General features: G+C 39.9%; 2 protein-coding genes across 2 annotated transcripts in view; both read right to left on the reverse strand.

Moving 5' to 3' along the window:
- Window positions 1-924: 924 nt before the first annotated feature.
- Window positions 925-3,438, reverse strand: LOC140863158 (uncharacterized). Its single transcript, XM_073266368.1, has 3 exons — window positions 2,481-3,438; window positions 1,981-2,381; window positions 925-1,938 (listed from the first exon to the last, which is right to left on the reverse strand). Exons 1-3 carry the CDS (start codon window positions 3,436-3,438, stop codon window positions 925-927), a joined length of 2,373 nt encoding a protein of 790 aa, XP_073122469.1.
- Window positions 3,439-4,292: 854 nt separating this feature from the next.
- LOC140863166 (long-chain-fatty-acid--[acyl-carrier-protein] ligase AEE15, chloroplastic-like) overlaps window positions 4,293-13,911 on the reverse strand; it is a 58,084-nt gene continuing 48,465 nt past the window's right edge. The window contains exons 9-15 of the mRNA XM_073266380.1: window positions 6,731-6,836; window positions 5,991-6,149; window positions 5,752-5,805; window positions 5,583-5,663; window positions 5,127-5,264; window positions 4,574-4,733; window positions 4,293-4,416 (exon numbers count right to left, since the gene is read on the reverse strand). Coding sequence (XP_073122481.1) covers window positions 4,391-4,416; window positions 4,574-4,733; window positions 5,127-5,264; window positions 5,583-5,663; window positions 5,752-5,805; window positions 5,991-6,149; window positions 6,731-6,836 — 724 coding nt within the window. The 3' untranslated portion in view covers window positions 4,293-4,390. The remainder of the gene's footprint in view (window positions 4,417-4,573; window positions 4,734-5,126; window positions 5,265-5,582; window positions 5,664-5,751; window positions 5,806-5,990; window positions 6,150-6,730; window positions 6,837-13,911) is intronic.

The following is a 13,911-nucleotide window of genomic DNA, read 5'->3' on the forward strand; positions in this document are numbered from 1 at the left end:
CACTCTCTTGTCCAATTTCTTCCGGGAGAACAGCTTCAGTCCCATACACCATACTGAAAGGAGTTTCACCCGTACCGGATCGAGTTGTAGTTCGGTAAGACCACAATACGGAAGGGAGTTCGTCCGCCCACATGCCCTTGGCTGCATCCAGTCGTGTCTTAAGAGCCTGGACTATCGTTCTGTTAGTAACTTTGACCTGTCCATTCCCTTGCGGGTATGCTACAGAGGTAAAAACTTGTTCGATCTTCATTTCTTGACACCATGCTCGGACTTTGGATCCACAGAACTGTCTTCCATTGTCTGATGCTAACCTGCGAGGGATCCCGAAGCGGCACACTAAATTTTTCCATAGAAAATTGAGCACTTCATTTTCCGTAATTTTAGCTAGGGGATCGGCCTCCACCCATTTAGAAAAATAGTCGACCGCGACCAACAAAAATTTTCTCTGCCCCGTGCTAACAGGGAATGGTCCTACAATTTCCATTCCCCACTGATCAAAAGGACAGGCGGCCACCACTGCCTTCATGTATTCTGCAGGTCTCCACTGTAAGTTAGCATGTCTCTGGCAATTACAACACGCATGAACCAGATCTGAAGAATTTTTCCGCATAGTAGGCCAAAAGAAACCAGCAAGAAGGGCTTTCCGAGCCAGGGCAAGACTACCTAGATGACTTCCGCAAGACCCTTCATGAATTTCCCGTAATACATAATTTGCTTCATCGGGACCTAAACACTCAACAAAGGTTGAGAGAAGGATCGTTTGAACAGAATTTGATCTATCATGATGAAACGAAGTGCCCTTCATTTTATCTCCTTAGCTTTTTTATTATCAATTGGTAATTCTTTCGTGGTTAGATATATGTGTAGATCATATCTCCAATCCAATTTTGGTATTTGAGTTAGCATATCATCAAGAGTTTCCAGCTAAGATACGAGCGCCCGACCTGCAACAATGGGATTAGGTCGGTCATTCAAGGCACTGGCTAAGCGAGCCAAATGGTCGGCCTTGATGTTCTCAGCTCGGGGGATGAGCTCTAAGTTCCGTTCGGTGAATCCTTCCTTGGTTTTGTCTAATGCCTTGGCATATTTCCTCATCTTATCATCTTTGATCTCAAACTTTTCTTTGCTCTGCTGAATAGCTAATTGAGAATCGAAATATAGAGTAGCCCGAGAAATACCCAGATTCCGTGCTGCCTTAAGTCCAAGTAATAATGCCTCATATTCTGCTTCGTTGTTAGAAGCTTTGAAGTCCAATCTAATTGAGATATTTGTTTCTTCACCCCAAGGTGAGATAATCATGACTCTAGCTTCGCTCCCTGATTGACATGATGACCCGTCTACAAAGATCTTCCAAAGCTCCTCTTGTTCTAACTGAACCGTCTCTGCTAAGAAGTCTGCTAGGGCTTGAGCTTTTATGGCTGTCCGAGGCTCAAATTTGATGTCGTACTCACTCAACTCTGTAATCCACCTGATAAGTCTCACCGATGCGTCTGGATTAGTTGCAATTTTTCCAAGAACGCTATTGGTGAGCACGGTGATGGGATGTGACAGGAAGTAAGGACGTAATTTTCTTGCGGTGATGACCAGAGCTAAGGCAAGCTTTTCTTGAGTTAAGTAATTGAGCTTGGGTCCCTTCAAAGCATGACACACAAAGTAAACAGGTTGATGATTTGTTCCCTCATTCCTAACCAGGACTGAACTTGCTGCTCGAGGTGTGACCGCCAAATATAAGAAAAGTTCTTCTCCTTGAGTGGGCTTATTCAACACAGGCAATTGTTTTAAATAGGCTTTCAAATCCTGGAAGGCTTTCTCACTTTCCTCATTCCATTCGAAAGTTTTGTTCTTTTTTAATACTTTAAAGAAGGATAGACTTTTATCTGCAGACCTGCTTATAAACCGGGCTAATGCTGTGATTTTTCCTGTTAACCTTTGTACCTCCTATATATTCCTGGGCGAGCTCATAGAAATAATAGCTTGGACCTTTTCCGGATTTGCCTCAGTTCCCCTTCTCGTAACCATATAACCAAGAAACGTTCCAGCTCGGACTCCGAAAGTACACTTGCTAGGGTTTAGCTTAAGCTGATAGTGCTTCAAAGTCTGAAAAGTTTGAGTTAGGTCGGTAATGAACTGGTCCGTAGTTCGGGTCTTGACCAGGATATCATCTACATAGACCTCGATATTTTTTCCGATTTGTTGCTCGAATATTTTATCCATCAACCTTTGGTATGTAGCCCCAGCATTTTTTAGGCCAAATGGCATGACCCTGTAACAATATGTTCCTGTTGACGTCACAAAACTCAATTTATTCTTGTCCTCTTTAGCTAGTAGGATTTGATAGTATCCTTGATAGGCATCCAAGAAGCTGAGCAGTTCGTGCCCCGCTGTGGAATCGACAAGTTGATCAATTCTGGGTAACGGATAACAGTCCTTTGGGCATGCCTTGTTCAGATCCCGAAAATCCACACACATGCGTCATTTACCATAGGACTTTGGCACCAGAACTATATTGGACAACCAGGTCGGAAAATAGATTTCCTCAATGTGTCCAACTATGAGTAATTCGTCTACTTGTTCCTTTATTACTACATCTTTCTCAAGACCGAAGTGCCATTTCCTTTGAATAATAGGATGGCAACCCTTTACCACATTGAGCTTGTGCTCTGCTAGTTCTCGATGGACCCCTACTAGGTCGGAAACTGACCATGCAAAAACATCTTTATTTTTTTCCAAGCATTCCAATAAGGTTTGCTTTAACGGTGTTTCAAGGTTGCTAGCAATTTTTACCATCCCCGAAGGAGGGGAGATCATGATTTCCTCAACCTCTTCTTCAGCGGTGACAGCTATGTCTTCTATTAGGTTGACTTTTTCTATGCTAGAAAGTCTAGGTCTGTCAACTCTATCCGTCCTGGTCACCTTTTGTTCTATTCTGACCTCCTCCACATAGCATTTGCGAGCAATAACTTGATCACCTTGTACTTCACCGATCTCATTACCAACTGGGAACTTTATTTTCTGATGCAGAGCTGACGCAACAGCCATGAAAGTGGTCATGGCAGGTCTACCCAGTATGGAATTATAGGCAGACGGAGCGTCTACTATAATAAAGCTCACAATCCTGGTCTTGCGACCGTTGCCTTTTCCAAGAGTTAGAGGTATATGTACTAACCCAACAGGCCGGATTGCATGACCCGTGAAACCAAAGAGTGATGTTACGACGGGCTCCATTTTGTACTGTCCCAGGTCCATTTGATTGATATCTTCTTGGAATAGAACATTGACAGAACTGCCTGAATCCACAAATATCCGGGCCACATCGTAATTTGTGACCATGGCCCTTATTACCAGTACATCATTATGGTTGCTAGAAACCCCTTTTAAATCTTCCGGCCCAAAAGAGAGGGTCGGACCATTGTTGACAGTCTGATTGTCAATCTCCATATTTATCAATTTTCGGCTGCTAGATTTTCTAGTCTGATTGCCAATCTCCATATATATATATGCATTTATATAAGGATATAATGTACAAATATATGTGTAGGCACGTGTGTGTGTGTGTGTATACATAGATATTATATATATGGTACTAATATATTAGGTTGATATATTATTACCATAAAACACGACTTACACACTAAGGAAAATACATAAAATATATATTCATAAATTTCAAAAAAAATTAATACGAGTTGCGAGCAAGGTTTTTGAGATCCTCAGTACTCTCTAATATTGCAATAGATTTTGGCCGGCTCTAATCAATAGGGTTTTGAATTGACATCTTATTCGTTCAATCTCAATAAAAAATTCTTCTTTAATTTTATCTCTAGTACGAGTTAGAAGAGGAATAGACAATCCAATCATGGACTTGATTGAGAGATTAAAGAAAGATTGGTTTCATTTCATCGTTCGTAGGGATATACAACAAGAACTATTTTACTAATCTCAGAGTATTTTGTGCCAAGTGAATTATTCACCAAAGTTAGGGCTAATTGCATTTACACCCCCTGTGAAAAGTCTAAAAGACATAAAACCCCCTGTGTAAAATTAATAGCATGTTAGACCCTATGTTTTAAAAAAATTAGCATAAAAACCCCTATGATAGGGTATAAATGTGCCCGACTTTGTATAACATAGGGGTGAAATGTGCTACATTTTAAAAAACTGAGGGATGCATTAGCCTATTAATATTTCTTAGGGGGTTTTATGTCTTTTATACTTTTCACAGGGGGTGTGAATGCAATTAGCCCCCAAAGTTATAACCACTAAACACCTATGAATTTTGATTAAACCATACGAATAATGCCCAAGTATATTTTGATTTTCAACAAATTAAAATTTTAAAACTTTCGTTGCGTCTTTCTTGGGTACGAGATGACGGTACTCCAACACAGCCTTAACACGTAGAGCTTCGGTGTGGTCCTGGGCCATAAGGAGTAATGATGTACTATTATAATCACAGGACAATAAACATAGTTACACAGAAAAAAGTGGTAATCCACATATTTTTTTTTAAAACGAATGTTTCATCTTTTAAAGCGTACAAACTAATCTAGAAATATATATGTTAATAATATACCTGATGTAAGTACTATTGTATCTTTAGCCCGTCCTTCTAGAACAATTACCCCTCCAGCTTTTCGACTTCGTCCCCTAGAGTGATGAGGACATATCCAGCCAATATCTCCTGTATCAAGCCATCCATTCTCATCTACAGCTTGTTTTGTTGCCAATGGGTTCTGATCATATAGCAAGTCCAATTACAAAAGCAAACCCAATTACATTTTTGTTTCGCAGGCTTAACATTTCTGATTCCATTATCAATCTGTTTCGTGAAGAATATTTTTCAGTAGTACATAACTTTTTAGGCCATTTCACCCATCAAACTAATATATTTAGATTTATAAACTCCAAGAACATAAAAAATTGAAGCATCAAACAAGAAAAACCTTATATATATATTTTGGTTTCATGTGTCTTTACCAAGTAACAGAAATGTCAGTCAGATCACATTCGTGACTCCAAAGCAAGGCAGACAATTAATTCGATATCTTCTCCACATTAAGACCATATTAAATTCTCATAGAGAGCAACATTTTCTATTTAAATGAAGAGGAGATTTATAAACAAACCTTATAGTAGCCTTTCATCACTTGTGGACCCCTAGCTTTAACGATGCCTTTCGAACCACAAGGAAGGATTACGTCTGCTTCAGCATCTACAACTTTTATTTTTGTATGCGGAATAGGATGTCCAATTGAACCAAGAACCTTCATGAATTTGGTTCGTGACATTGTTAAGTTCATTTAAGAAAAGTCACCAAACATTAATGCATCATATGATATCATCCTTTAACCTCTAAAGAACCAATAATGACAATATATTAATAACGTAGTTATTTTAAAACTGCTTCACGTACAAGATGGTTAATTAGAATTTTTTCCCATATGTTTGAAATAAATTCATGACCGACGTAAATGGCAGTATATATAGGTCGTCCTCAGAAATTCCCTTGTTTACTACTGACGTCAAATGTCATAAAATTGCATTAATACAAGTGTGACAAATATAATATATATTTTTCTTACATTACAACTTTTCTTTCGAGCCGCCAGAACAGGGGATGATTCTGTTAGGCCATATCCATTTTGAATTGTTACGCCAATTGCCTGTGTCGATCATTAGGATAGAGTAAGACAACCGATACAACTCAAACCCCTACTTTCCCAATTAAAATTAAAGAGCAAAACATTTAACCTCGAAGAACTTATCTACGTGTGCAGGCAAGCTGCCACCTCCACTTATACCAGCCTACGTACAAAATTTCCAAGGTAAAATTCTCATTTAATTTTTCTTACAGGACGATTTTGTGAGACGCTGGAAAGAATAAAATAATTTTTCTACGGGGCACACACAATGTCCATGATATCATGTAAGAGAAATGTAATGTATCACAGCTGCAGTGGAGTAAAATCATGATAGACAATATGGTTAACCTTTGAAATGCCAATCGCACCATGAATTTCTTTGTACATAACCTTTTTTGCCAACATATGTAATGGCAACAATATTGCAGCGATTATCCTTGCCCACACCCAGTCAAAAATAGAAACAAGGTAAGAAGGTTGCTCCAGATTTGTGGTCAAACATTTCCCCTGTGAAAATAAAGGGGAGAATGATTAATCATTATAATTAATATGGTAATGAATTTACAAATACTCATAAACCATGCTATTAAATGAAACTTCAAAAACACGTGCATCTATTATGAAAGAAAGTTGTTAAGATCATCACTGACCATAAACTAATATCTATGAGTGGATAATGTACTTTCCATATTTAAAAATAGCTAAAATATTCTTGTAAGTTTAATTGTTTTGCGTTTTAGTCCTCTAAGTTATTTGATGTTTTGGTTTTTAATACTTTTTTTTTTTACATAGAGTAATGACGTTCCGTCGAAAATGCTGACATGCATGATACAAAAATGTTGATGTGACACTGAGAAATGCTAGCGTGTCTGACACATCTATAGTGAATGGAAAATAACTAAAAACCAAAACATAAAATAACTTACAAGACCAAAGCCCAAGATTAAATTCTTACAAACAAGAATATAAAATTAGAAAAACTTACGGGAGACGACTGTTTTAGCTATTATCTCCAATCATATTGGTACTTGGGAAAATAAATACTCAAAACGAATTCCAAGGAAAGGAAGATAATTATTAAGTACAACCTCGTATATTCGTTTAGCCTCCATGTATGCAAAACTGATCTTTAAGAATAGCAGAGCAACAAATTTACGAATGGTAGAACTTGAACTAATTTGCTTTTGAATCCCACTGCAATCAAAATAATAATCAAACATGACAGGCTTAAAAGGCCAATTAATAGGCTGTAACTAACTCTACGCTCATGCAAGAAATAAGTATATATACTCCAAGACCTCATTATACCTACAAACTAAAAATTAAAAGTTGTACCCATTGTTGATGAATAAATGATTATAAGTAAATTCAATACCTTTAGACAAGAAATAGGAGGAAGATTATATATAGTTTAAGCTTAAATCATGTTACGTCGCTTTGTTTGGGATCTCGTTACGGGACGTTGGGGAATAAAATCGTACAAGTCAGAATATAATTCCTTCTTCTTCGATCTTCGACCTTGGCGCCCAATGGTGACGAGTAAATTTAAAGCTCGTTGAAAAGATAACCTTCGATCTTGACGATGTTTTTGTTTGATAAAATTCTGATGCTTTATTCATTCATTGTGGTTCAATACATCAGACTCAAAGACTCCAACCTAAGCCAAATACGATCTTATCCCTATCTTAAATTCAAAAGAAAAACAACCACTAATAATCCTAATCTGCAGAATTCAAATAAATATAAAATAAAACAAGGATAAAGTAAAACCAAAAATATAGAAGACTCCAATATTTATGCAAGGATAGACTAGCCCAACTGCGGCTGCTTGAATCGCCCATGCGTGAACATCTTATATACCCGTTGTGTGGGTTCGTGTGGGGACATAACCTCACCCCCCCCCCCCCCCCACCATGAGACGTGTGTTAGCCCTCAAGCACGAAGGAAGGATAAAGTTCTACCAAAAGTGCAGCATCCTCCCACGAAGCCTCGACTGGGGAAAGGCCTTGCCAATGAACTATAACCTATGCACGGCCTCTGTGGAGTCTTGTATGTAGCACAGACTGCGGAAGTGGGCGGGAGTCCTCGGAGTGTAGAGGAGGCAGTGAAGTGCAAACGCTGAAGTCCCCTCGGAATTTTTTTAAGCAAGAGACATGGAACACAAGGTGTATTTTAGCCGACGATAGAAGCTTAAGTTTATATGCAACTTTTCCAATGCGAGCGATGACCTTGAAAGGACCATAAAAGCGTGGAGATAATTTCCTGTTGGCACGGGCAGCCAAACTCAGGTGGAGATAAGGCTGCAATTTGAGGAGGAACAGCTCGCCCTCGGCAAATTCTATCTCCCTGTGTCGAGCATCGTAATTGGTCTTCATAACCTGTTGTGCACGGAGTAGGCGATCACAGAGATTTTTTAGGGTTGCATCACGGCTTTGGAGCTCATGATCAACTGCTGCAATCCTGGACAGCCCTGGGCAGTATGACAGTTAGCGCAGGGGGTGGACGCCCATAAACTACTTCAAAGGGTGTGGTTTTAAAAGAAGAATGGAAGCTCGTATTGTAAAAAAATTCTGCCCCAGACAACCAATTCACCCATTTTTTGGGTAAATGCTTGTGAAACAGCGAAGGTACATTTCTACCACTCGGTTGACAGCCTCAGTTTGACCATCGGATTGAGGATGGTAGGCAGAGCTAAAGCAAAGTTTGGTACCTTGAAGGAGAAAGAGCTCCTTCCAGAAAGAACTAGTGAAGGTGACATCACGATCGCTAACGATCGACTCTTCTAGACCGTGGAGTTTGAAAATGTGATCAAAGAAAATGCGGGCGACCGATGCAGCCGAATACAGGTGAGCCAAAGGCAAGAAGTGTGCGTACTTAGAGAACCGATCGACCCCACAAAAAGGACATTCTTTCCTTGAGAGGAGGGTAGGCCTTCAACAAAATCCATTGATATATGAGACCAAATCTGATGAGGAATGGGTAGTGGCTGAAGTAACCCTGCGGGGCGCAGCTGTTCCACTTTATTGCGTTGGAAAACCAAACAAGAAGCCACAAAATTCAGAATATGTCGGCGTATGCCGTGCCAAAAGAATTCCCTAGTAATACGGTAGAGAGTCTTTTGATACCCTTCGTGACAGCTATTGTGGATAGAAGAGATGATTTTGTCGACAAGTGGAGAGTCATATGGAATGTAAAATCTGTTTTTGTATAGCAGAACCCCGCCCTTGTGCTCCCAAGGGCTTTGTAGTTTTCCATCGGACATTTGTTGTAATAAGTGTTGTAATTCCTCTTTAGTGGAGTACTCATTCTGTATATCGGATAAAAAATCCCAGCGAACCATAGAGAGGGAGGCCAGTTGCCCTTCGCTAGTTTCCCTCCGTGACAGCGGATCTGCGATAATTTTTGTGCGTCCCTCCTTATACTCAACACAAAAATCGAAACCAAGTAAATTGGTGACTCAGCGCTGTTGGGCCGGGGTGGCAAGGCGCTGTTCCAAAAGAAATTTTAAGTTGTAATGGTCAGTGCGGACCACGAATGACTGTCCCCAAAAGTATGCATGCCAATGACGCACAGCCTTAGTCAATCCAATAAGTTCACGCTTATAATCTGGAAGTTTGTGGTGGTGTTGGGCCAGGGCCTGGCTAAAAAAATCAATAGGCCGCGCAAGTTTCTGTAGAACAGCCCCTATGCTTAAGTCGGACGCATCACACTCGACAATGAATGTTTGTGAGAAATCAGGTAAAGTAAGAACCGGGGTGGATGTGAGGGCTGCCTTTAGTTCCCCAAATGCATGTAGTCACGCCAGTGTCCAAGTAAATGAATTCTTACGCAACACACCAGTGAGTGGAGCGGCAATGGACCCATAGTTCTTGAAAAATTTACGGTAGTAACCAGTCAGCCCGAGAAATCCCCTCAAATCCGTGGGGGTCGTGGGTTGGGGCCAGCGTGTAATGGCCTCAACCTTTGAGAGATCCACATGGATGCCCGAAGGAGATACAATGTGACCCAATTAAGCGACCTCCTTTCCTCCAAAAGTACATTTTGATTTCTTTAAGAACAACTGATGTTTCTGAATTGAAGAACACTGAAGATGGTATGCAGATAGTGCAAGTGTGACTGCCAAGATTGGCTATAAATCAGAATGTCGTAGAAGAATACGGGCACAAAACTCCGAAGGAATGGGCGAAATATTGAGTTCATCAGCTCTTGGAAGGTGGAGGGGGCATTAGTAAGCCCAAAAGGCATTACTAGAAATTCAAAGTGTCCATGGTGAGTGCGGAATGCCGTCATGTGAATGCTGTCGGGGTCCATAGGAATTTGATGGTACCCGGCGTGGAGATCCAGTTTCGTGAATAATTGAGCCCCATGTAATTCATCCAATAATTCATCGATGATAGGAATCGAAAACTTATCTTTTATTGTCTTTGTGTTGAGTGCACGATAATCTACACAGAATCTCCAATAATCATCTGATTTTTTTACCAACAACACCAAGGATGAGAAGGGGGGATGACTGGGGCGAATAAAGCCCTTTTCTAGCATTTTCGCACAATGTCGCTCAATTTCATCCTTTTAAGCATGGGGTACCTGTAGGGTCGCACGACAACTGGATTTGTCCCTTGCTCCAAAATTAAGTGATGCATAAAGTTTCGAGAAGGTGGCAGCCCAGTAGGCTCCAAAAAAATACACGAGAATTCCTCTAAGAGAGAGGGAAAATCCTCATGCGTGGAGTTCACGACTCGTGTGGCAGCAAGCTGGCCCACATGGTGATCACGTCCCTTTGTTATTCCTTGCAAAATTTTTGTTTGGTTGTTATGGGTAAAGGACATGCACATCTTGGAAAAATCCCACTGAATCGCCCCGAGATTCTGGAGCCAATTCACACCTAGCACAACGCCAAAATCCTTTTAACGGAATCACTAGAAAGTCAATGCAGAATGGTTGTTCACCCAATGTGATAGAGATCTTGCGACACACCCCCAAACATTTTAGGCGATGCCCATTGGCCACAATCACCCAGAGAGAAGCCTGAGGCTCGATAACCAGTGTCAATTTCTCTGCCAAAGAAGAATCCAAGAATCAGTGTGTACTGCCGGAATCAATTAAGACAATGAAGGGAAGGTGACTGATGATACCATGGATTTGCATAGTTTGAGCCCCTTGGGTGCCCGTGATTGCATGAATGGAGATCTCGGGTCCTTCGGTGCCTGGGTCATTTGCATCCACAGAAGGGTCGTCGTAAGCCTCGATCCAGAACATCCTCTTGCAACGGTGTCCCGGTGTATATAATTCGTCACAGTTGTAACACAACCCCTTAGCTCTTCGCTCATCCATTTCAGCCCGACTCAAACGTTTAACAAAAGGTTGAGTTGAAAGAGTACCTGAAGGTTTCTTATTGTTAATACCACTATCTTGTCGACATTGTCCAGATTATTGTTCGTAGAGACGCGCAAGTTGCATCGCCCTCGGTAGAGTCAAGGGAAGATGTACTAATACTTCCGCTGAGATATTTTCCTTTAGACCTGTAATAAAGAGTTCTACTTCTTGATCTTGGGATAATGTACTCGCCCGATTTGACAATTGCTCAAATTGTAGCTGATATTCATCAACCGTCCCATTTTGGCGTAACCTCGCTAACTCACACAATTTGGTGCACCGCAAGGCTGGACCAAAGCGTTGGTTACAGTGCTCCTTGAAATCTGCCCAACTCAAAACTGGTTCATCACGTTCCAACTTCAAAAACCACTGTTGCGCATCCCCATCAAGGTAGTAAGAGGCCATACCCACCTTTGCACTCTCCGTTGTGTTGTGGTGGCGGAAAAAATGTTCGCAGCGACTGAGCCACCCCAATGGGTCGGTGAGACCATCAAATTTGGGAAAAATCAGTTTCAAAAATTTGGGAAAATTCGAAGTGGAGTCCTCGTTATCCCTCTCCTTGTGTCTGTTGGTGTCGAAATTGGAGTTATTGTCGCGGTTACCAACAGTTTCAGTGTGTATATTTGCCATTTCCACTGATAATGTCTACATTTGTGCACGAAGCTCCTGTCGGTCCTGTTCCTGTGCCTTTCTATCGTCCATGTACATTTTCATGAAGGACTCGAATTGTTTCTGAGACGCAGACGATTCAACCATAACGCCTGTCTCTGATGCCAATTTGTTACATTGCTTTGTTTGGGATCTCATTACGGGACGTTGGGGAATAAAATCTTCCAAGTCAAAATATAATTCCTTCTTGTTCGATCATCGAACTTGGCGCCCAATGGTGACGAGTAAATTTAAGGATCGTTTAAAAGAGAACCTTCGATCTTGACGATGTTTTTGTTTGACAAAATTCTGATGCTTTCTTCATTCATTGTGGTTCAATAAATACATCAGACTCAAAGACTCCAACCTAAGCCAAATACGATCTTATCCCTATCTTAAATGCAAAAGAAAAACAACCACCAATAATCCTAATCTGCAGAATTCAAATAAATATAAAAAAAACAAGGATAAAGTAATCCAAAAATATAGAAGACTCCAATCTTTATGCAAGGATAGACTAGCCCAACTGCGACTGCTTGAACCACCCATGCGTGAACCTCTTGTATACCCGTTGTGTGGGTTCGTGTGGGGACATAACAAATCACTCGTACAATAAGTGGTGTAATCGACTAATTTAGAATTAGAAATTCTATGGACCTGAATCTGTCCAAGGACAACAAAATAACAGTAATAATACATGGATATAAAAAATTAGATAGAACCATCATCATGGGCAGTTTCTTATATATGCGGCCGCGAGGTGTAACATTAAAATGTTAAACAACATTGAAGATAAAAAAAATGTTTAATGACGAAGCTGCAATAATATATGAAATTTAATATCCAAAAATAAAATTTGACAATGCCATAGAGACAAATCTAACAGCACATTGAAAAGTAAACTAGGCAATATGTGTGAGACCATGCCCTTGAACCCAATTACCATTCTACACCCTATACTAAAATATAATTCACTCTCAAAATTCTCTCTCTGAAGCTCTCTCCAAGGAACGTGAAAAGCTCTCTCTCTTGGTAGTCAACCTTGAATTCAACATTAGTAGAAGATAACAAGTAGAAAGTATTTTCTTGATATTTTTAATATTTAATCTCATGTTTTGTTAAATTGAAATCTATGTTCTACTGCATGGTGTGTTATGAGCACTTGCAATGGATCTAGTTATGGGGCGATTCACGGGGAATTTTCCACTAGCTATGGTATTAGCGTGTTTATGGGATTTTCGCCCTCGTCTCGCTATTTTTGAAAAATTGTAGGTTGAGGCTCGTTGAAGAGAGAACCTCACGATCTCCAAACTTTTGATATGAATAAAATCTCTGCTGATTTATTTCATTCCGGGAATTCCAATAAATAATAAAAAAATGTCTTGAGAAACAAGAAATCAAAATGATAAAAATTCCTATCTAAAACAAAAGATATAACTTCCTAATTGATGAGATAAACTCTTATTTTTGAACAAAGGAGAAGATAAAAAAATTATGGAAATTCTATCATTACCAAAGATATCTAATCTGCAGCCTTTTTGGTTTCTGTTGGGCCTGGGCTTCTAGAAACTCCTGGGATGGAGTGGTTGTGACATTACACCCCTTTGGAGATCCGTGATCATCCTCGATCACTACAATAAATTTGATAATAGACTACATCAGAATGACTACGGTTTTTAATAAAACCGTAGTATTTTTACAATTAACTACGGTTTTTACAAAAACCGTAGTTAATGGACGTTTTTTAAAAATATACGTCTAGAGTTTTGTAAAAACCGTAGTTGTTTGTGTTCTACAACATCGGTTTTTATAAACCGTAGTCTATGAGCAATTTTTTTTATAAATAGACTACGGTTATTTTGTACTGTAGTCTATGAGCGTGTTTTTTTAATAAATAGACTACGGTTTTTTGTACCGTAGTCGATGAGCGTTTTTTTTAACAAATAGACTACGATTTTTTTGTACCGTAGTCTATAAGATTTTTTTTAAATAAATAGACTACGGTTTTTTTAACCGTAGTCTATGAGGTCTATGAGATATACAATAGATACATAGATACATACATATATACATAGTTACATAAGAGGAAAAGGATCGTTTCTCTCTCCCTCCCAAACCCCTTTGCCACTATCGATTCCCTTTCTCCCCTAGCCCTAGCCGTCGCTCTAAGAGGCCGATTCGCCACCCTAGACGCCGGAAATATGCCGTTTGAAGCTAGACAAAGGCGTGATCTTGTTCTTGGCTT

Source organism: Henckelia pumila, chromosome 1 (assembly GCF_033568475.1).
Source record: "Henckelia pumila isolate YLH828 chromosome 1, ASM3356847v2, whole genome shotgun sequence".
NCBI classification, from domain to species: domain Eukaryota; kingdom Viridiplantae; phylum Streptophyta; class Magnoliopsida; order Lamiales; family Gesneriaceae; genus Henckelia; species Henckelia pumila.

Excerpts from the sequence above, each read along its gene's own strand:
- LOC140863158 (XM_073266368.1), bottom strand. The coding sequence starts at position 3,438 with ATGGAGATTGACAATCAGACTGTCAACAATGGTCCGACCCTCTCTTTT. Across the intron at positions 2,382-2,480 it reads TCTGGTGCCAAAGTCCTATG|CGGGGCACGAACTGCTCAGC; the intron begins GTAAATGACGCA and ends TCGATTCCACAG. Across the intron at positions 1,939-1,980 it reads CTGAGGCAAATCCGGAAAAG|GAGGTACAAAGGTTAACAGG; the intron begins GTCCAAGCTATT and ends AGGAATATATAG.